Raw genomic sequence first — 22,156 nt, 5'->3', positions numbered from 1 at the left:
CTCTGATCTATCACAGCAGCTATGCAAATGATTCTCCCATAGAAAGTGACACTAATCCAGTTTAACTGCCATGACAGTGTAATGGTTGCAAGACTCAATAAATGGAATGCCACCATGAGTGAAGTGTTTTTAGACTGTGACTGTGATAGGTTATGCACCATAGAAACTTAAGTGCAAAATTTGCTGGGAACATTAATCTATAATACTACTGAGCACCACTGTGCAAAGAGTATTCTTGCTTTATGGTGGCATTTCACATCTGGGGCTTTACTCTTTAACAATAAAAGCATTACATTATAAGCATACCCATGTATTATGGTTAAATCTTCGTTCATTTTGGTTTTGACCAGAAAATGTGTAAGAGAAAGGGTGAGGTGATCAATTTGTCCTTGATTTATCAACGAAAATACAAACTGTAGATGTCATAGAGTTGAAAATACAAAGATCATTTTTTCACTGATAAATATTGCACTTTTCTACAAAAGCAGCAGTGGTAGAATCCACCAGATATAGATGTTTGTTTATGAAAAGAAAATGTACAAAACAAATTTCAAATTATTTGTAGATTAAATTTACTGAACAAGACAAATAATAAAGCTCTCAAAAATGTGCAAATAACATTTGGTATTGCAGCAATTCCTGGCAAATGACAGGTGTTCGTGTTCTCAAATTATAATAAATGAATACAAGGTTATTCAAAATGTGTGATAAATAACACAAGCAATATAATATAAATGAAGTGCCAAATGTTAAAATATTATATTGGCAATAATAATACAGAGAGAAAAAAATGAACCACAACTGTAAGATACAGCAATTGCTACTCCTTAGCATTCACTTATCACCATGAACAAATGGAACACAACAAATGGGTTGAGCAAACACATTACAACATAATAGACAGTAGACTGAAAGTTATGTTACAAAGTGACACATTTAAGTTGTGTTTGTGTTTTCCGATCATTATCAAACTGTATTTTTGCTCTCATACTCACAAATTACCTAATGGAATTTAGCACAACATAAAAGTAATGTGTAGCATTCAAAATTATATGAATTCCTGAATTGTAGGAATACAAGAAGCTGTTAGTGTTGAAGTGAGCTACATTCAATGTGTCAATATTCTGAAATAGAGTGATAAGTGTCCATGCACAAAATAAAATAAAAATATTTATAATCGATAAACTGAAGGTACAGCTATAAGTTGGAAAAATAGACATTTTCTTTCTGAATAGTGACTTCCCTGTGTGTTTAGATAGATGTGCACTGCAATCCTGGATGTATTTGATATCCATCAAGATCCTTTTTACACCATTTCTATGAATACAATGTTGTGCAAGAATGAATGAAGGAATGAAAAAATATCAAAGTTATCTAATAAGTATGTAAATCTTCTATATTTCCCAGAAATACAAGCTTAAAAAGTGACAGATTAAGTTTATGTCGAATAAAAAGATGAAACAATGTTCTGATCCAGAAACAGCACCAAGCAATACAATATTCCTTACTGTTGTTTTCAAACCTACCACTAGTCTATTTTCATTTTTCCTCTCTCCTTTATTCAATATATCATTCCCAGTCCACAACCACTCATAAATTTTCCCATAGTAAAGATGACAGCCCACTGTACTGAATTTACTCAATAAATCGGCTTCCTATGTCCCACAGTTTCTCCTTATTGTCTATTACCCACAAATTCCTGACTTTACACTCTTTTACTCTCCAAACCATGTCAGGAATCTGGAACAGGACAATGATATATTTGAAACGAGCCTACTAATGGGTTACAAACTCTCAGTTCTTCTACATTTCCGATTATGGCAGCTTGAGGGCAGCACCACTGCACTAATCTTAAAAAACATGTCTCATAATTTTTTAAATCTCCATTCTGGACAACCTTGAAGGTCTATAATTTTAATTAATAGTTTTATCTGCAGAAGATCAATTCTTGGAGCATAAAAATGCACAACAGGAAACAGCATTCACACTGTTTATCAAGCATTAGCTCTTTTTTCCAGCAAAAGCACACATTTTCACACACACAACCATACAGACACCCAATGGCATACTCCTGTGGCCATGGCATCGTCTCAGGGTTGGATATATACCATCAGACTTACAGAAAAATATCATCAACATAATTCTGAAGATGCAATGAGCAGACAAGTGCAAGAACTATCACACATACCAGCATAACAGCTCATGCATCCAAGTGGCTGACAAGAATAATATACAAAAGAATGGGAAAGACAACTGAGGATCCATTACATGATGATCAGTTTGGTTTTAGGAAAGGTAAAGGCACCAGAAAGACAGTCCAAACATTGCGCTAGATAATGGAAGCAAGACTGAAGAAAAACAGGACACATTTATAGGATCTGTGGATGTAGAAAAAGCATTCAACAATGTAAAATGGTGCAATATGTCCAAAAGGCTGAGAAAAATAGGCATAGGCTACAGGAAAAGATGGGTGATGTACAACATGTACAAGAACCAAGAAGGAATAATAAGAATGGAAAGCCAATAACAAAGTGTTTGGATTGAAAAGGGTATAAGACAGGTGTGTAGTTTTTCAACCCTGCTGTTCACTCTATACATTGAAGAAGCAGTGATGGATGTAAAAGAAAGGTTCAAGACTGGTTTTAAAATTCAAGGGAAAGAATATCAGTGATCAGATTTGCTGATGATATTGCTATCCTCATTGAGACTGAAGAAGAATTACAGGGGCTGTTGAATCGAATGAACAGTCTAATTCATTAGACTGAGGTGAGAAATTTAGTATCAGCACTGGGGATCATGAATTAGATGAAGTTAAGAGATTCTGCTACCTACACAACAAAATAACCCATGATGGATGAAGCAAAATGGCCATAAAAAGCAGCCTAGCACTGGAAAACAGGGCACTCCTGGCCAAAAGAAATGTACTAGTCCTTAATTTGAGGGAAAAATTTCCAATAATGTATGTTTGGAGCACAATATTGTATGGTAGTGAATCATGAATGTGGAAAAGCCAGAAAATCGAAGCGTTTCAAATGTGATGTTACAGAAAAATGTCAGAAATTAGGTGAACTAGTTAGGTAAGAAATCGGAAGGTTCTCCACAAAATCAGCAAAGAAAAGAACTTATAGACAATAAGCAGGACCAGGGAATCACTTCCATGTTACTAAGGGGAGCTGTAGAGGTTAAAAATTGTAGGAAGTCAAGACACTAAAATGGCTGCAGGCTGCAGCAAAGCAGTCAGAAGACTAAAAACTTATGTGTTGGCACTGGGTTTTATCCCCTCTCTTCTGTCATCGTACAACAGAAATGTAACAATGCAGTGTATATGCATCCATTACACTCACTCACATTCTACAAATACACGTAGGATAAATCTCTCAAAGATCTGCATGGAAAGGAGGCAATGTGTGTGAAGAAAGAACACCCTTTCCAATTAGGTGGCTACACCCATCCTGTGGGATTTCCTAGTTAATAATTCCATACTAAATTTAATGTAATTCAATCACCTGGCCACAAAAATGTAGCGCTTTGTCAGACCACAAAGTCAACTTTTCTCGATTTTTGTGAAGCAAAGAACAACTACTGATCTCAGATATGCTCAACAATGTTCTAAGAAACACACGATGGTAAATCTCTGTGACCGTTCACAAAACAGATACACAACTTCAGTGCTCATATGAAACCTGCAATCTCTTGTCTCGGTCATAGGTTTAGCAACTCATTCTCATATTGTGTTTCAAATATGTTTTGACATTTACAATTGAAGACAGCAATGGAGTAGTTTATCATGAAATTAATTCGATCAAGAGTGAAGGATAGATTGGAGTATATATAATTTAATTAAGGTACGTGTGCAAACAGCACAATACATTGCAGGTACATAAAACACAAAGGAAAATAAAATCTCAAATGGTACAAGGCAGCTATTAAAAATAAGTACTAGTTTCAAGCAAATAATTACGGGTATATAGTAGAATTTGCTGAATTACAAAACAAATAAGACATGGATTTGAAACATGTGAGAAGATACACTGTACACTTGGAAAGAGACATAACTGTAAGCAGTTAGAGTGTAAAAAAAAACTATAAAGAAAACAAAACAGAAATATATGTTCAGCAGATGCCATATTTAATTTCTTGAAAAGGTTGGTAGCACAGTAACTAATGACAGAGACAAAAACATATTCTTAGAAAAGTTTTCTCTCTCTATCATTAACAACATAATATGGACAATGCAACCAACAGTTATGCTGTCTGATAGCAATCCTAACCTGATAATGTGATTATCATTGTACAATATTGCACAGACTGTCAATACAGAAAATGCACTTATTCCCTAATCTTTGTTACACAATCTGTTAATGGCTTAACTGTTCTAAAACTGTGACAAATAGAAATTGACAACTACACTGTGTTTTATAGTTGACACAGAGAATGTTAATAATGGAGAGTAACACATACTCTGTGTAATGAAGTAGAACTGCTCAATGAACTTTAAGTGAGTCTTCTTAGGTGTGAAATGAAGGAGGAAATTAGAAAATCTACTTTCTACGTAGAAAAATGGAATTTTGTGCTGAGTAGACTGCATGTCAGGAAAATCTCAAAGCAGAGGATGTGTATGAATTACTTGTTTTATAGTGCCAAATTAGTGGGTCATCTTTCAAAGAATTTTGTGCAACCAACTTTGTGGAGACAGTGCATAAAAAGTAAACCTGTTGCTAAAGATCACAAGGAAAAACATTTCAATGCTGATGAAACTGGTCTTTTCTCCAAACAAATTTTCAGTCTGACATCATTATAATCCCTGTGAATAATGCAATGTTACAATTTTGAGTGGTTTCTTTTTGGGGAAAGAAGGCAAGCGGGGGGGCACCAAATATATTATTCGCATAGGGGAAAAAGTATCTACAGCTGGATAGCACAGATAGAAACACATACAGAATTTTGTGTAAATCATATAATAAGGATATTTTGTGCTAATTATATAATAAGGAAATTGATTGTTCTTGATAAAGCCCATAGTGCACAGATAAAATGTATTTCACTAGAAACAGCAGATTGTCAACAAGAATTTATAGCCCTGTAGCATACAATGAAAATTCCAAGTTTTGTGATACTTGAACACAAATGCATAGGTTTCCCACTGATGCAGGTAAGAAATATGCAGAGTCAAAGCACAGTATAGCATCCATCATAAATTCAATGTTGCAATTTTGGATTACATTCAGCTTCATTTGTGAAAACATTATTGCAGTATTAACAATTGTATCTTCTTTTTAAATTGCAGGTGTAGCAAAAACAATAACCAATAGGAACTGAAGGCATTTCAGTATTATTAAATATCTCAGCCTAGGACTTGCAGTTGGTACAGCCTCATGCAAAAATACCAGCTTTTGGATTGTAGCTTGCATTAAAACAGTCCAAAAATGTGGTGTTCATCAGCACAAAGCACAATCCAATTTATAAAATATGAGGTGTGTTTCTTCATTTTTAACAAACCTTTAAGCACAGCACCAATACGGTAGAGAAACTTACTTGAAGTTTTTGCACGCAGCAGATCTGGCAGATATTTACTAGCACCAAGTTTGTTGAAGGCCATTATACTAATGGTGTAATCAGTTGCTGCATCAAGTCCCGTAATTGCATATGTGTTAGAATCCGGTTTGGTTACATCCACATATTTGTATCCTTCAAATGTTGCTGATGTGGGACGGTACCTAAAATAATTTTATAAGCAAGTCCAGAATGGATGACAAAATAGACAAAAGGATCACTAGAGACAAATACTCATAAAAAACAACATACATTTGCTGATCCAAATAATAAGAAAAGAAATGCAAATTATTAGCTCAAAGTTAAATGCTAGTAAATAGTCTACATTTGCCTGAAAATTGTTAAATACTAAGCAAGAGTAATTAGCAGATGAGAATCTTTGTTAAAACATGCACAGTGCTCTGGTAATGCAATAACAGAAATCATCACATTCAATAGTTCAGTTGGATATTAAGAACATGAGACTCTAACAACATAATCCCCCTCTCCAACAAAATGTGTTTGCATCTCTATTGTCCGAACAATATCATCAGTTGACTGACATTAAAGTTTGCAATCTAGATGTAAATGCCATTCTTCCCTATAATGAACAAAAGTAGCAATTTAATTTTTGTATTCACTTATAGTTAGCTAAGTTTCTGAGATGTTGCACATATCAGCAGTTATCACTGGCTTGTTTTCTTTATATCCACCAAAACAGCCTAGCTGTGCTGGTACTGTGAATGGCTGAAAGCAAGGGGAAACTACAGCTGTAATTTATCCTGAGGGCATGCAGCTTTACTGTATGGTTAAATGATGATGATGTCCTCTTGGGTAAAATATTACGGAGGTAAAGTAGTCCTCCATTCGTATCTCCAGGCGGGGACTACTCAGGAGGACGTCATTATCAGAAGAAAGAAAACTGGCATTCTATGGATTGGAGTGTGGAATGTAAGATCCCTTAATCGGGTAGGTATGTTAGAAAATTTAAAAAGGGTAATGAATAGGTTAAAGTTAGATGTAGTGGGAATTAGTGAAGTTCATTGGCAGGAGGAAGAAGACTTCTGGTCAGGTGTATACAGGATTATAAATACAAAATGAAATACAGGTAATGCAGTAGTAGCTTTAATAATGAATAATAAATTAGGAGTGCAGGTAAGCTACTACAAACAGCATAGTGAACACATTATTGTGGCCAAAATAGACATGAAGCCCATGCCTACCACAGTAATACAAGTTTATAGGCCAACTAGCTCCACAGATGACAGATATTGATGAAATGTATGATGAGGTAAAAGAAATTATTCAGATAGTGAAGGGAGATGAAGATTTAATAGTCATGGGCGACTGGAATTCGATAATAGGAAATGGAGGAGAAGGAAACATAATAGGTGAATTTGGAATGGGGCTAAGAAATGAAAGAGGAAGCTGCCTGATAGAATTCTGCATATACCATAACTTAATCACAGCTAACACTTGGTTCAAGAATCATGAAAGAAAGTTGTATATATGGAAGAGGCCTGGAGATACTGGAAGGTTTCAGATAGGTTATATAGTAGTAAGACAGAGATTTACGAACAAGGTTTTAAATTGTAAGACGTTTCTAGGGGCACATGTGTCCTCTGACCACACTTTGATGGTTACAAACTGTAGATTAAAACTGAAGAAACTGCAAAACGGTGGGAATTTAAGGAGATGGGACATGGATAAACTGACAGAACCAAAGTTGTAGAGAGTTTCAGGGTCAGCATTAGGGAATGATTGGTAGGAATGGGGGAAAGAAATACAGTAGAAGAAGAATGGGTAGGTTTGAGTGTTGAAATAGTGAAGGCAGCAGAGGATCAAGTAAGTAAAAAGACAAGGGCTAGTAGAAATCCTTGGGTAACAGAATATATATTCAATTTCATTGATGAAAGGAGAAACTATAAAAATGCAGTAAATGAAGCAGGCAAAAAGGAATACAAATGTCTCAAAAATGAGATCGACAGGAAGAACAAAATGGCTAAGCAGGGATAGTTACAGGACAAATGTAAGGATGTAGAGGCATATCTCACTAGAGGTAAGATAGATACTGCCTACAGTAAAATTAAAGAGACCTTTGGAGAAAAGAGAACCACTTGTATGAATATCAAGAGCTCAGATGGAAACCCAGTTCTAAGCAAAGTAGGAAAATAAATGTGCAAGGAGTATATAGAGGGTCTACACAAGGCCGATGTACTTGAGGACAATATTATGGAAATGGAAGAGGATGTAGATGAAGATGAAATGGGAGATATGATACTGTGAGAAGAGTTTGGCTAAGCACTGAAAGACCTAAGTTGAGACAAGGCTCCAGGAGTAGACAACATTCCATTAGAACCAATGACAGCCTTGGGAGAGCCAGCCCTGACAAAACTCTACCATCTGGTGAGCAAGATGTACGAGACAGGCGATACACCCTCAGACTTCAAGAACAATATAATAATTCCAATCCCAAAGAAAGCAGGTGTTGACAGATGTGAAAATTACTGAACTATCAGTTTAATAAGTCACAGCTGCAAAATACTCATGTGAATTCTTTACAGACAAATGGAAAAACTGGTAGAAGCTGTCCTTGGGGAAGATCAGTTTGGATTCCATAGAAATGTTGGAACACGTGAGGCAATACTAACCCTAAGACTTTTGACATGTTGACTGGAATGCTCTCTTTCAAATTCTGAATCTGACAGAGGTAAAATACAGGGAGCGAGAGGCTATTTACAATTTGTTCAGAAACCAGATGGCAGTTATATGAGTCAAGGGGCATGAAAGGGAAGCAGTGGTTTGGAAGGGAGTGAGACAGGGTTGCAGCCTATCCCCGATGTTATTCAATCTGTATAGTGAGCAAGCAGTAAAGGAAACAAAAGAAAAATTTTGAGTAGCAATTAAAATCCATGAGATTCGCCACTGTAATTCTATCAGAGACAGCAATGGATCTGGAAGAGCAGTTGAACAGAATGGACAGTATCTTGAAAGAAGGACATAATATGAACACCAACAAGAGCAAAATGAGCATAACGGAATGTAGTCGAATTAAGTCGGGTGATGATGAGGGAATTAGATTAGGAAATGAGAAACTTAAAGTAGTAGATAAGTTTTGGTATTTGGGGAGCAAAATAACTGATGATAGTTAAAGTAGAGAGGATATAAAATGTAGGCTCTCAATGGCAAGGAAAGCATTTCTGAAGAAGAGAAATGTGTTAACAATGAATGTTGATTTAAGTGTCAGGAAGTCATTTCTGAAAGTATTTGTAAGGAGTGTAGCCATGTATGGAAGTGAAACATGGATGATAAATAGTTTGGACAAGAAGAGAATAGAAGCTTTCGAAATGTGGAGATACAGAAGAACGCTGAAGGTTACATGGGTAGATCACATAACTAATGAGGAGGTATTTAATAGAAATGGGGAGAAGAGAAATTTGTGTCTCAACTTGACTAGAATAAGGGATCGGTTGGCAGGACATGTTTTAAGGCATCAAGGGATCACCAATTTTTGTACTGGATGGGAGAGTGGAGGGTAAAAATCGCAGAGGGAGACCAAGAGATGAATACACTAAGCAGAAGGATGTAGTTTGCAGTAGGTACTGGGAAATGAAGAAGCTTGCACAGGATAGAGTAGCATGGAGAGATGCATCAAACCAATTTCTGGACTGAAGACCACAACAACAACATCCACTCAGTTTCATCTTTCATTATCAAGAACCTTACACACAGAGGAAAAATGTTGCTCCTTTCCAGTACTTCATGTAGACATCAAAGCTATCTATGTTGTTATGATACAGGCAACTTCCTTAAATATTTTGACAATACTCTGTGCAAAACTACATTAAAACTGCATGTAAAGAACCTGTTATGATGCAAACTAAATAATTTAGACTTAGTGATTTGCTGACGGACTGAAAATGTCATCTGGTAATGTATGGTTTTAACCGGACTGGTTATACTTTATTGTACATCCTAAAAATTCGTTTGTGTAGATCTGTTTCTAAGTTTCTTAAAATTAACTTTCTGTGTATGAGAATAATGCCGCACTTGTCTTCTTGTGAAAAATATACCTTGCTCAAAATGTATATTGAAAATAGAATATGTGCAACTGAAGTCAATCTTTTGTATACTAAAACTAAACATAACACCATTATTTTTAAGGTCTTACCGAATGCGATATGTTGGCTGCACTCCACCATCAAATCCTGGAACCCAAGAGACAGTGACTGAATCATGAGTCACATTGAGAACCGTCAATGCCGAAGGAGTGTCAGGTGCAGATGTTACATCCAGTCGCACAGTAACTGTGGCAAAACTTATGTTGTTCCTAGCAATGCATTCATAGTTCCCATAATCTGATGGCCTAACATGATGGATGAGGAGTGCTGATTCATAAGTAACAAGGTCCACCTGAAAATGAAAATTTTGTAATGGTCTAATACTGTAATATGCTTAATGGTCCAGTTTAACATCATAAAGAATTTATATTTCATTTCTATTAGCAAATATGAAATGAGTCCCTAAAGTGAGAACTGAAGAACAGTAACAAAAGTGTAATGTTTTACATATTTCTGGTAGTTATGAATTACAACCTAGTTACTCCAGAATTACTGCTTCATTAATGTACTTCGTTTACCGCTCAAGTATCTTTCAAACAAAATTATTTAAAATTTATTTTGATACTTTTATGACTAAACACATTAGATGTAACAATATAGTATTATTAGGATGAAAGAACAAAGTACATGTTTAAGAACTACTAGAGGCAAATACAGTCTCACAATATTAAGTTGGCTAACTGCAGGAACTCAAATAGTTTGTGAAAGTGATCACTGAAAACAAAAATTTACTGTCATAAGCCCTGTTGTGATACTGAGACAGGTTGGGATATATTCAAGCAACCATTAACAACTTTAACTGTGTAATCAGTCTCATATACCTATTTCTGTACAATTTTCAGTTTTTCTTCCCCATCATTATAGTTAATATTATTCACATTTGGTGTAAAACTGAATATATCTAAATATGAATGGAAGTTGGTAGAACAAATGAATTGCGATAATAGAGTAAAAACACTCACAAATTAAAACCAGCGCTGCAGTCACTGATTTCCAATGAAATTAGACTGAGATTGGACAGGAACTTCATACAGAAATACTCAAAATGTGTTACCAACCATAAAACTTCCTTGGCTGTTATTTAAAGTATGTTACAATGTACCATTGACCTAGGTAGAGTGAATCTCTTTGCTTCATACTGTCATATGACAGACAGGTAAACTGTTATCAGTGGTGTGGTGCTGTGGAGAGCTGTGCTCTTAAGCTAACATTTTTTCACCACCCTTCTTTAGACATGGAATTCATTCACTTTTTTAAATGCAAATAAACATTCAGCAAGCAGAAGAATCTAAAACTAACAACGATGAAACTGCAGTGGAAATGTATCCAATTACCTCACAAATACTTGGACTCAAATTCATGAATTCCATTCTGTGAAAACATTCGTCTTACATAATCAGATAATGTGGCAGTTACTCCCTTGAAATGAGTAGCCTTAACGAAGAAACAGAATCAGCTAATGCCATAAATGTACCCTTTTTGTCTATGATAATTGTCATTTAAATTTTGTTTACTGAGCACACAATGTGCAACTAACTTCTTAATTTAAGGTTTACAGATTTTATATTGTAAATAATTAGCAATTTGTCTCACCCACTTCCATTTTCAGATTGGTGTTCTTTTGCAATCATCCTAATAATATATGTGGGGAAATGGTTAGATACATAAAATAATGGAAAGGCAACCACTCACCTACAGCAGATTGATGGATGGAGCACAGAAACACATGATAGAAATCGGCATTCACGTTAGTTTTTGAGCACTCGCTCTTTTCTTAGCTAAAGTATACACATTCACACAGACAGACACACAAACATACACCTCGGCCACAGTAAGACCTGCCATGGGCACAGGAGTATGTGTTTTGGTACCATGAGGTTGTGTATGTGTGTACTTTTGCTAGGAAAGGAATTAGTGATCAAAAGCTAGTGTGAATGCTGTCTTCAGTTATGTGTCTCTGTGCTCCACACATCGATACACTACAGGTGATTGATTGCCTTTGTAGGCCGGGGTGGCTGTGCAGTTCTAGGTGCTACAGTCTGCAACCGAGCAACTGCTACGGTCGCATGTTGGAATCCTGCCTCGGGCATAGATGTGTGTGATGTCCTTAGGTTAGTTAGGTTTAATTAGTGCTAATGTCTAGGTGACTGATGACCTCAGAAGTTAAGTTGCATAGTGCTCAGAGCCATTCGAACCATTTGATTGCCTTTTCCTTTTCCTTATTGTATGTACTGCTACATTCAGGAATTTCCATTACTGGTTGCATACTTAAATATTTATACTGAGAGATCATATAAAATAACCTGATGATTTATTTTAAAAACAGTTTCTCAAAACCACTGTCATCTCTGATGATTCCAAGCCCAAATTAAAGTGTGAGACTGCTATAGCTCCAAGATCCTGCCACAAGAAAATATGTAATCATCTGTCGCCAAAGAGGTAGTAGCACTGAAGTACACACCAACATAAGAAAAGAAGAAAACTGTTGTGGCTGAAAATAATGATGTTTCATCATATGAACGAAATCCCTCTTTTACATTTTTCAGATGACTTTGAAAAAACTGTGTAAATTTTGGGAAGTAACTGTTCAAGCAAATACATAAGTTTTCCATTTATGAACTAGCTGGTAATTCATAATTTTTGACAAAAAAGAACCAAAATTATAGTTTGTTTTCAGTTCCTTCTGGTGATTTATTTTCTCTTTTATTTTCTAGAAGACACATATACTCAAATGTTTTAACACCTAAATCAAGAATTTAGAAGTCCAAAAGCAAGTACTAAACCTGGAAATATGTTACTTACAAATGTATGACATCAAACTCTAAATACTAATTATATCTTACTTCAAATCATTTTCTGCAGTTAAAATTAAATATGTTTTTAATTTGATTTGATGTTTTATTGGTCCAGTTTTATCATATAGCACAAATTGTACAATTGATATTGGACAGGTCAAAAATAAGTTACAATAATACATAGTATTAGCAAAATAGTAGGGAAATTAAATTTAGGTACCTACTACAATTAATTTTGTTACTTATTCAGAAATTCTCTGACAGAATAAAAATATGCATAATACAGGATTGAAGTTAGCAACATGTGATGCTGATTGATTAGATTAGGTGGTGGATGCAGTGACAGAATTGTGTTCTGTAAATTACATCATGAAGCTTAACATGTTTTGATATGTGGTAGCATAATGAAACATAATTCTGTAGGACCTAATATAGAGCAGAATGCACAGTCACATTTTAGCTGTGCTGTCATACTCTTTCCTAACCAATACCTCAGAAATTGGGACAGATTTTGAAGGAAGAGTCAAAAATGAGTGACACTTATGATTGTATTTAAAATATCTCCCTACAAATTAAAATTAATGTATTTTTAATGAGACAACATGCCAGCAATTCTTATGTAGTTCACACTTTTTTGCAAGAGGCAGCACAGTTGTGAGACTTAAAAGGTAGTTCCTACGTCATCTGGAAGAGGTGCTAACCTAGCTCTTGTTTTCATTGCCAACTTTTATTTGTTTCGGACAGTCAAGTTCTAGCCAAACCCAACACGGTTCAGTAACACACTAAAAACAACACTACACAGGATATAGTTACTGTTAGGTTGGCAGTGTTAGGAGACAATGAAATACAGACAGGAATTATCCCAACTTTAAAATGGTTTCTACTGATTCAGAACTAGAGAGACCAGAGCTCCAAGAAAGTTCATTGTGTATAACAATAAAGGAAATTAATGGATGGAGCAATACATACAATAAGGGAAAGGCAACCATTCACCTATAGTGGCCCAATGTGTGGAGTGCAGTAACATGTAACAGAAAACAGCATTTGCACAAGCTTTCAATCTCTAGTTCCTTTTTTAGCAGTAGTACACACATTCACACACACACACAACAACAACATAGATATCCAAATGCACACCCGCTAAAAAGAGCTATTGCTTGAAAGCTAGTGTAAATGCTGTTTTCTGTTATGTGTTAATGTGCTCCATGCACTGATCTGCTGTAGGAAAGTGGTTGCCTTTCCCTTATTTTATACGTAAGTTTATTGTGTAATGCTTGTAAACACTACTTAAAATTCAATGTCATGCCAGTGTCATTATTAACTACATGTTCTGTTTTTCTTTCTCTTCACTACATAGTACCAATAAGTGTAAATGACAAGAAATTTGTAACTACATAAATGCAAACATCAGCTGGGAATAAACATTCCAAATGCACAAAATGTGCAGGGGCTGATACCAAAATGTTGTTAACAGAGAAAAAAAAACATTAATTCTGGGACCATGAAAGGGGGTTATAATTCAACACAAACAGGATGAAAGGGTTTTTCTTCTCATTTTCATTCGTGTAGCTTCCTCTGTGTAAGATAAATTCTGCTTATTATAATTTTGGGGAAAAAATGTGAACTAATCATTTACCTGCCTAAACTGCACATCATATTTATCTGTGTTTGTAGGTATTGGGGAACCTTCCCGGGCCCATGCAAACCGTACTTTGGGTGCCCCAGAAGCTCTACATGTAAGACGTCCAGTATCACCAGTATTGCTGGCACCTTTTGCAAACATAGGCGAGTTGTCTATCTCTGGTTTATCTGTAAACAGAAGAAGAAATAACATGTAATGTAATCTTTCTCATTAATGTTTTCATTGTACCATAAAAGCTATAGAAATATTTCAGCTAAATGTAATACACCATTCGAATTACAATAAAGTAGTAAAAATATTTAAACAGCAAGGAAAGTACCTAGTCACAAAAATCAGAGGGGAAATTTGTTCATATAATAAAAACCAACATACAAAACCAGAAACAATATAACACAAACAATAATCATATTTCATTTACATTTTTTTATAGTCAATCTCAACCAACAGAACACTTGCTGGTACTTCATATAGGAAGATCAGTAGCAACCAACAAAACATACCATATGAAGTTCATTGTTTTTTAACTTCTAAATAAACTTTAAAAACTTGGTGGCAATAGAACAAAAATTTGCTTTAAGAGCTATAGAACTACAGATACTTTTAACTCAATTGCAGCCCTATTTCGCATGATTCCATCCAGAGAACTGAGAGTAAATTATTTTTTCTAAACCACACATAGTAACTTACACCATTTTCATTTACTTTTTCACTACATAATTACGTGAGTATATCAGTTTTACTTCTAAGATGTAGTGTTTGTGATACTTACACATTACAATTAAATGAACATCCTTGCTTGAAGGTTTCCCAATTCCATTGTTTGCAATGCACGAAAACAGACCATTATCTGCTCTTGTTGGCTGTAAGACATCTAAATATGAAGTGCCATTTCTGAAAGATGAGCTAGTTCGCTTTTTCATATCGCTTTCAGAGAATGCCTTGTGTTTCCAAGTGATGTGCTTTTTTGCTAGAGGATTTCCATCAACAACACAATATAAATGTGCATCTTCTCCAGGTGCCACCATTATTGACTCTGGCGCTTCCCTGACAATTGCAGCATCTGTGAAAACAAGCAAATACAATCAATATAAATGAAATGTCCTGGTCTTGGAAGAGTGTTTGAACAACTATGACAAATCAAATCACTGTGCCAAAACATTTGCCCATTATGGGAAGATTTTTCACAAGGAGGTTCAGTCAGTAGAACACTGTCTGTGAAAGACAGGCATTTAAGTTTCAGCACCAGTTTGGGACATGATATTTTGAACTATCATTAACAATCAACTCATTGTATTTAATGCTAACCAGGAGCAATTATATTTCTTGTTTATTACTCTTACTTACATACTTAAATAAACAAAATGAGTTGTTTTGAATACTTTCTAGAGAGTTCCATGTGAAAAGTATTATCTAGAACAATTTACACTGTGTGAAACTAAAGATATACTTTTGTTTTGGTCTTCCATACAAATTCTGTATTTCCTATATTCAATGTCACCCCATGAACCATGGACCTTGCCATTGGTGGGGAGGCTTGCATGCCTCAGCAATACAGATAAATTTTCTATTGCCTAACACCTTGGCATTGGTGGGGAGGCTCACATGCCTCAGCGACACAGGCAGCCATACTGAAGGGGCAACCACAGTGGAGGGGTCAGACAAATGTGTGGTTTTCAGTAACTGCAGGGTAACAGTCTGGATTATTGACTTATCTGACCTTGTAACATCAACCAAAATGGCCTTGCTGTGCTGGTATCAATGGATTCCACAGGAAAATTTGCCCACATTCGAATCTCCGGGTGGAGACTACTGAGGAGGATGTCTTATCAAGCGAAACAAAACTGGCATTCTATGGACCGGAGTGTGGAATGTTATATTTCTTAATTGGGCAAGTAGGTTGGAAACTCTGAAAAGGGAAATGGATAGGTTATAGTTAAATCTAGTGGGAGTTAGTAAAGATCAGTTGCAGGAGGAACAGGGCTTTCTGGTCAAGTGAATAAAGGATTATAAATATAAGATCAGACAGGGGTAATGATGAATAAGAAAATAGGAATGAAAATAAGCTACTATGAACAGCACACTGAATGTATTATTGCAGCCAAGATAGACATGAAGACCACACTTAATGCAGCAGCACAGCTAGCAGTAAAACACCAACTAGCTCTTGTTGATGATGAAAAGATTGAAGAAATGTATGGTGAGATAAAAGAAATTATCCAGATTGCTAAGGAAGATGAAAATTTACTAGTCATGGGGGACTGGAATTCAATAGTAGGAAAAGAAGAAGATGGACAAATAGTAGGTGAATATGGCCTGGGGGAAAGGAATGATAGAGGAATCTGCCTGGTAGAATTTTGCACAGAGCATAATTTAATCAACATTAACACTTGGTTTAAGAATCATGAAAGAAGGCAGTATATGTAAAAGATATCTGGGGACACTGGAAGGTACAGATTAATTACATGTATAATAATAACACAAAGATTTCTGAACCAGATTTTGAATTGTAAGACATTTCCAGGGGCAGATATGGACTCTGACCACAATTTGCTACTGATAGCCTTGGGAGAGCCAGCCATGACAGAACTCTTCCACCCAAAGAGCAAGAGACAGGCAAAATACCCTCAGCTTAGGAAAATTGTCAATCCTGGTCCCTAATAAGCTGAATGTTACAATAAATCAATCTGTACCAAGCAACATGAGGTGAAAGCTGTAACGAAGCAGCATAAACAAGCAAAATCAATTAAATGAATTATGCTTACATTGGACTGTGACATTAATGGTGACTGAAGTAGCTCCTTCACTGTTAATTGCCTCACAACTGTAAGAGCCAGCATCATCCTTCTGTAGTTGGGTAATGTTCAACACTGGACCCTCTGTTATGATACGAGACTCATCACTTTTCCCTACAACATTTCCATCTTTTGTCCATGTGTAAACTATATCTCCAGGGTGTGCTTTTGCTTTCACTGACAGTACAAGGCTTTCACCTTCCACACCAGTCTGCATGTCTTTTGGAGCCTCTTCAAAGACTGGCTTATCTGCAAAAGGGAAACAGTTTTTATACTCATTTTTATACTCATTAGCAACATAAGACATTTTGAGGGAAAAAAAGATTTTATACACAACTTGCAAAAAGAGCTCCACAATTGGGATACTCACACAAAACATTACAGAGTGATAAGTAACTGGACAAAAAGGCTAGGTATGATCATAAAAATTAAATTACTGCAGTAGTTGTTTTGTATGTACCAGTCCTAAATTATTTTTGGTATGACCATCGTTATTGGCTCCTTCAGCTAATATATTGAGATCATTACTACTCACATAAACAGCTTCTGATAGTAAGTGTATCAGACATATTTTGTCATATGAACACACAAACTAATGTTTGGTGATGTGATGAGATGTAATGTAATGTAACACCTAAAACGTTAATAATGTCATCAAGAATCTGCTGATATTTTACAATCACAAATATTATTGACATTTAAACTGATAAAAAAAATTGTGACTCATCTTGAACGATGCAGTCTGAACATAGCGAATAAAACCGCTTGGCATTATAGACATCATACAGTTACTATAAATTGCGTTATATATACATTTGTACTTAACCACACATGAATTGAAAAATTTGTAAATCTCGTTTTTTAAAACTGAAAATACTGCACATAATCTGCGGCTGCAGTCTTCTACAAAATATGATAAAACCTTCTTATCATTAGTATTGTACTATTGCACTCAGTAATGTCCTGAACTACTGGTCTGAGTGAGAGAGTACTTACAAAAAACGTGCAATGTGAAGGCATCATGAACACTCCTCTGCATTGCTGTATTTGTTGCCTGACATGTGTATACATTGCCATCCAATTCTGGAGTCACGTCAAGATTTAGCATTATGCTTGACACCTGCAGGAAGGCAATAGCATCAGTTCCAATTGTAAATTATAAAAGAAACAATAATAAAAACAGTACTGGGAGCAGCAACAAGTAAATAAAGGCCACAGCTGATAACTGATTCTATCGTGTGAATACCAATAGGAAAAATTATAAGGTCAATCTTTGCAAAGTAAGATCCTTGGATAAAAATATACATGAAAATAATAGAGGAGATTTGAATCCTGCCTTTCCTGAATATGAGTTCAGTGCTTGAAGTACTGTGCCACCTCACTAGTAGTTGTATGGACACAAGCTCTCCTGGGATATGGTAATCATAACTGAGCAAGATTTCAACATGGCAAAAAATGCTAATAGATATAAAGGCAACAGTAACTATAACTTACAAATAAGATCATTATTTTTAAAAGAAATCAGTATCACACCATTGAAGTTAAAATACAGTTACTTTCAGTAATACCTTGCCTCCATGCAGACCAGGGCGAGTAACATTGGTGACTCCTGGAACAGCAATTCCCTCTCGCCACCAACTTAATTCTGCTTCAGGATTACTGGAGCTCGAATCACAGGTCAGAGTTGCTCTCACACCGGGTGTTAGTTTCTCTGGCTCCTTGCGGATCACCACATGGTCTGGAGGAACTAAAGAAACAGAGAATACAAATACATTTTTCCATATTCAGAACCTACGTTTTCCATTATAATGATTTCATATAATTCTCTGTTACATTTTATGTGAAGAACATTTGTTTCTTTATCTTCTGATTCCTGTACCAACCTTCAAGCTATGGTAACTAAAATAAAAATTAAGCCACACTATACACCAGTTCAAGATTTTTTCCTCTAGCTCTCTGTCACAAATCTTTTCCATTAGAAAGTATATGTCTACTGTAAGCACGTTCCTAAGACATTTATGATATATTCACACTGTGATTACAGATGCTTAGCGTGCTTTCAGGTTTTCAGTAAGTGTGTCACATTTTCAGCAGTGTAATTTTTCTCTTAATGTTTTATATGCCTTAGTATTCTTCTATCACTTTATTGCAATACACACTTATTCCACACTATTTCACATATTTTATATGCCCTAGGTAAATCTTGGAAAACTAAAACTTCCAATTTTTCTAAAGTTATTTCAACATTACCGAACTAAATACAACAACTGCTTATTACTAGGTAAACAACATCAATAGGGTCAGTAACACTGACAGATCATGAGAAAATTATTAACACATTCAAGAATATATTCAAATGAAAAAAAAAAAAATCTAGACTGGTTCCCTGTTTTATTTGATTCATATATACCTTACAGATCCAGACAAGTCAACAGGGATACTTATGAGCACTGAACAGTTACAAAATGTATGCAGACATGATATTTTTGAGGAGAGTGGAATTTCTCATGTGATATACTACACTAAAATATTGTTGTGCCATTCATATACAACATCCTTGGCACTCAGGGATCAATTGTACTACTCTGGGTATGTCTCTGCCCCTTTTCTGGGATACCAGAGGATGCCTGCCTGCAAGATAGTGCACGGGTAGCAGCGGACACTGATAAAATGGTGTGCTCAGCAAGCAAGAAGGATTTGCTAGCAGCGGTGTGGAGAGTTGGAGGTCTGGTTTTGCCCAAGGCCCATAAGCTCTCTATTGAGCCAAACAGAGATGAATGGCAGGGGCATGGTCTGTGGGTGTTATTGGCACCATCACACTAGTTGGAGTTTAACTGTCAGCTACTGTACTGCTGGAGAAAGTGGGCCTGCCTGGGGTACCAATGTGTACCCCTAGTGTGGACTGTATGGTAGGGCAGTATATGGTGAGGCCTTCTGAGGGGGCAGTAATCTTGTTTTTAACTGATGTATGACCTACAGCATCCTGGTTTCTTTCAAGTCTGCCTGGTAATTGCGGTAATTCCTCTGATTTTCTGTTGTGAGCTAAGGTGTTCGTTGGTATTTTTCTACCAGGCTTTGTTTAGCCAATTTTCTGGACACGTAGTCGTGATTTGTATTGCAAATGGATTGTAATTTGATTTTGTTGCCTACTGCCCGTGTTGCTGGGTAGCATGGTTTGGTTATCTGTGTATAAAAGCCAGCACTTTATGTCTAATTTTTCTGTAAAATTAAATGTGAACAACTTCCCCAGATGTATTACCTATTCAGTGCTTGTCAGCTCTGTTTTATTCATTGGTGTTTTATATTTTATTAGAATGGTGTTTAAATCTACTTACAGAACAATTTAGCCATTACTTAATGCCTCTTTTAATGAATTCAGGAACAAACCCAGAAAGGGGGGTTACTGATATTGTGGAATTCACCAAATCATTTTATAATGTAAATTCCTCATACATCTCTGAATTGACCTTTAAAAAGTAACACCACATGGCAATTACTAAGTTTTGCTCAAACTCCGTAGTATATTTAACTATTTTGGTGATTTTATTTTGGGTCTGTCAACATACAGCGATATCTCTGCATTTATGTATTTCGAGATGTGTTGAGCCTTGGGTCTTACCAACATATTCACTAGTCATCAACACCCCCACTAATAAAATGTGTATTTTCTACATTAAATAATTTAATTGTTTTGATAATAACCTGATATTTAAATGTACATAATTTTGTAATCCCAATGTCTTACCACTCCCAAACCACCTACCTACCACTTCTGCACTGTATTGTATTCAGTTGACTAGTTCTTTGAATTACCCACAACATATAAGACTTTAAGAATGTTCTTAACTGATAATGAACACTTGGTTCTGCAGCATGTTCACTGCGAAACGAAACAAACAGGAGAATGTAGACCGCTGCAGATCAAATATAAAGGACAGAACTTTGGAGAATTTTCAGCTTGTGTGTGTGTGTGTGTGTGTGTGTGTGTGTGTGTGTGTGTGTGTGTGTGTGTGTGTGTGTGTCTACAGCCCACATTATGGTTTTACTATTTATTATGACATATATGTATGATATGAGGCCTATTCATAAAACCAATATATACACATAAGGATACTTACAGTACACATTTAATGTGATAATCTGAAACAGAGGTATTTCAGTTGCCGAGTTTGAAGCTTCACATCTGTATCTTGCCTCATTGTCAGATACATTTGTTAAAATGGTTATTTCAGCAGATACAGAACGATCACTGACTTTTGTTGTTGAGCTTATCTAAAAAAGAGAAGTAAAAATTGTTCATCAGTAATTTGCCTGTAACTTTACTTTTGTTCATTTACAAATAGGAAGCAGTTTGTGTCTATTAGCACTACAGAGGAAGCACACAAATCAAACACCACTGACATTAATTTTGGTATTCCACAGGGTCAACATTAGGACCTCTCCTTTTTATTATTTTTTAATGATACTCAGTCTATAACAAATCCCAATACAGCTATATTATATGCAGGTGATATCACATTAATATGCCGTAATCCTAGCTATTCACAACTTGTAGTGGAATCCAATACTGCAGCAGGCATAATTCTGCAGTATTTTAATCAAAACAAATTAAATTAAATATAAATAAATCAATATATATTGAATTTGATCAAGAAACTCATGAAAACCAAATTTAAAGGGTGATGAATGCATTAAAAAAGAATACTTGACCAAATTTCTTGCCCTGACACTTGATGTAGAGTTAAATTGGTTTGATCATGTAAATGATATTTTCAAGATGCTATCTACTACAACATATGCCCTAAGAATACTGACACCTTTTTGTAATATTACCACTCTGAGGCAAATATATTTTGCACTATTTGAATCCCATATAAGTTATGGAATGGAGGTATGGGGACCTAGCAGTAAAGGTAATATGAAAAGAGTACTATCCTACAGACGAAGGCACTTAGAATTATGGGAAAGAAATGTGTCAGAGAATCCTGCAGAAATTTGTTTAAGGAATTTAAAATACCAACTGTTCATAACCTGTTTGTGTTTAAGATAATCATTATGTCAATAAACAGTAACAAAACACTTAACAAAGAAATATACAACCACAACACTAGTGGTAGAGAGAGACTTCACAATCTCTCTCATAGAACCACGCTTCATGAGAAAAACCATCACTATTCACACATAAAACTACTGAATTGCATACACCCTAATATCTCCAAATTGCCCATTATATAACTAAAAAACAAATTAAAATTATGGCTCCTAAACAGTCCT

General features: G+C 35.6%; 1 protein-coding gene across 2 annotated transcripts in view; it reads right to left on the bottom strand.

Annotated features, from left to right (window-relative positions):
• LOC126327557 (nephrin) overlaps nucleotides 1-22,156 on the bottom strand; it is a 1,259,290-nt gene that overhangs the window by 15,180 nt on the left and 1,221,954 nt on the right. For both annotated transcript variants that reach the window (XM_049995899.1, XM_049995898.1), the window contains exons 9-16: nucleotides 21,001-21,154; nucleotides 18,451-18,629; nucleotides 17,879-18,002; nucleotides 16,853-17,131; nucleotides 14,860-15,150; nucleotides 14,085-14,257; nucleotides 9,704-9,945; nucleotides 5,536-5,717 (exon numbers count right to left, since the gene is read on the bottom strand). In XM_049995899.1, coding sequence (XP_049851856.1) covers nucleotides 5,536-5,717; nucleotides 9,704-9,945; nucleotides 14,085-14,257; nucleotides 14,860-15,150; nucleotides 16,853-17,131; nucleotides 17,879-18,002; nucleotides 18,451-18,629; nucleotides 21,001-21,154 — 1,624 coding nt within the window. The remainder of the gene's footprint in view (nucleotides 1-5,535; nucleotides 5,718-9,703; nucleotides 9,946-14,084; nucleotides 14,258-14,859; nucleotides 15,151-16,852; nucleotides 17,132-17,878; nucleotides 18,003-18,450; nucleotides 18,630-21,000; nucleotides 21,155-22,156) is intronic.

The sequence above is a fragment of the Schistocerca gregaria genome, chromosome 2 (genome assembly GCF_023897955.1).
Source record: "Schistocerca gregaria isolate iqSchGreg1 chromosome 2, iqSchGreg1.2, whole genome shotgun sequence".
Classification (NCBI taxonomy): domain Eukaryota; kingdom Metazoa; phylum Arthropoda; class Insecta; order Orthoptera; family Acrididae; genus Schistocerca; species Schistocerca gregaria.
The sequence above is the reverse complement of the archived record's forward strand: the minus strand, read 5'-3'. Positions and strand labels throughout refer to the sequence as shown.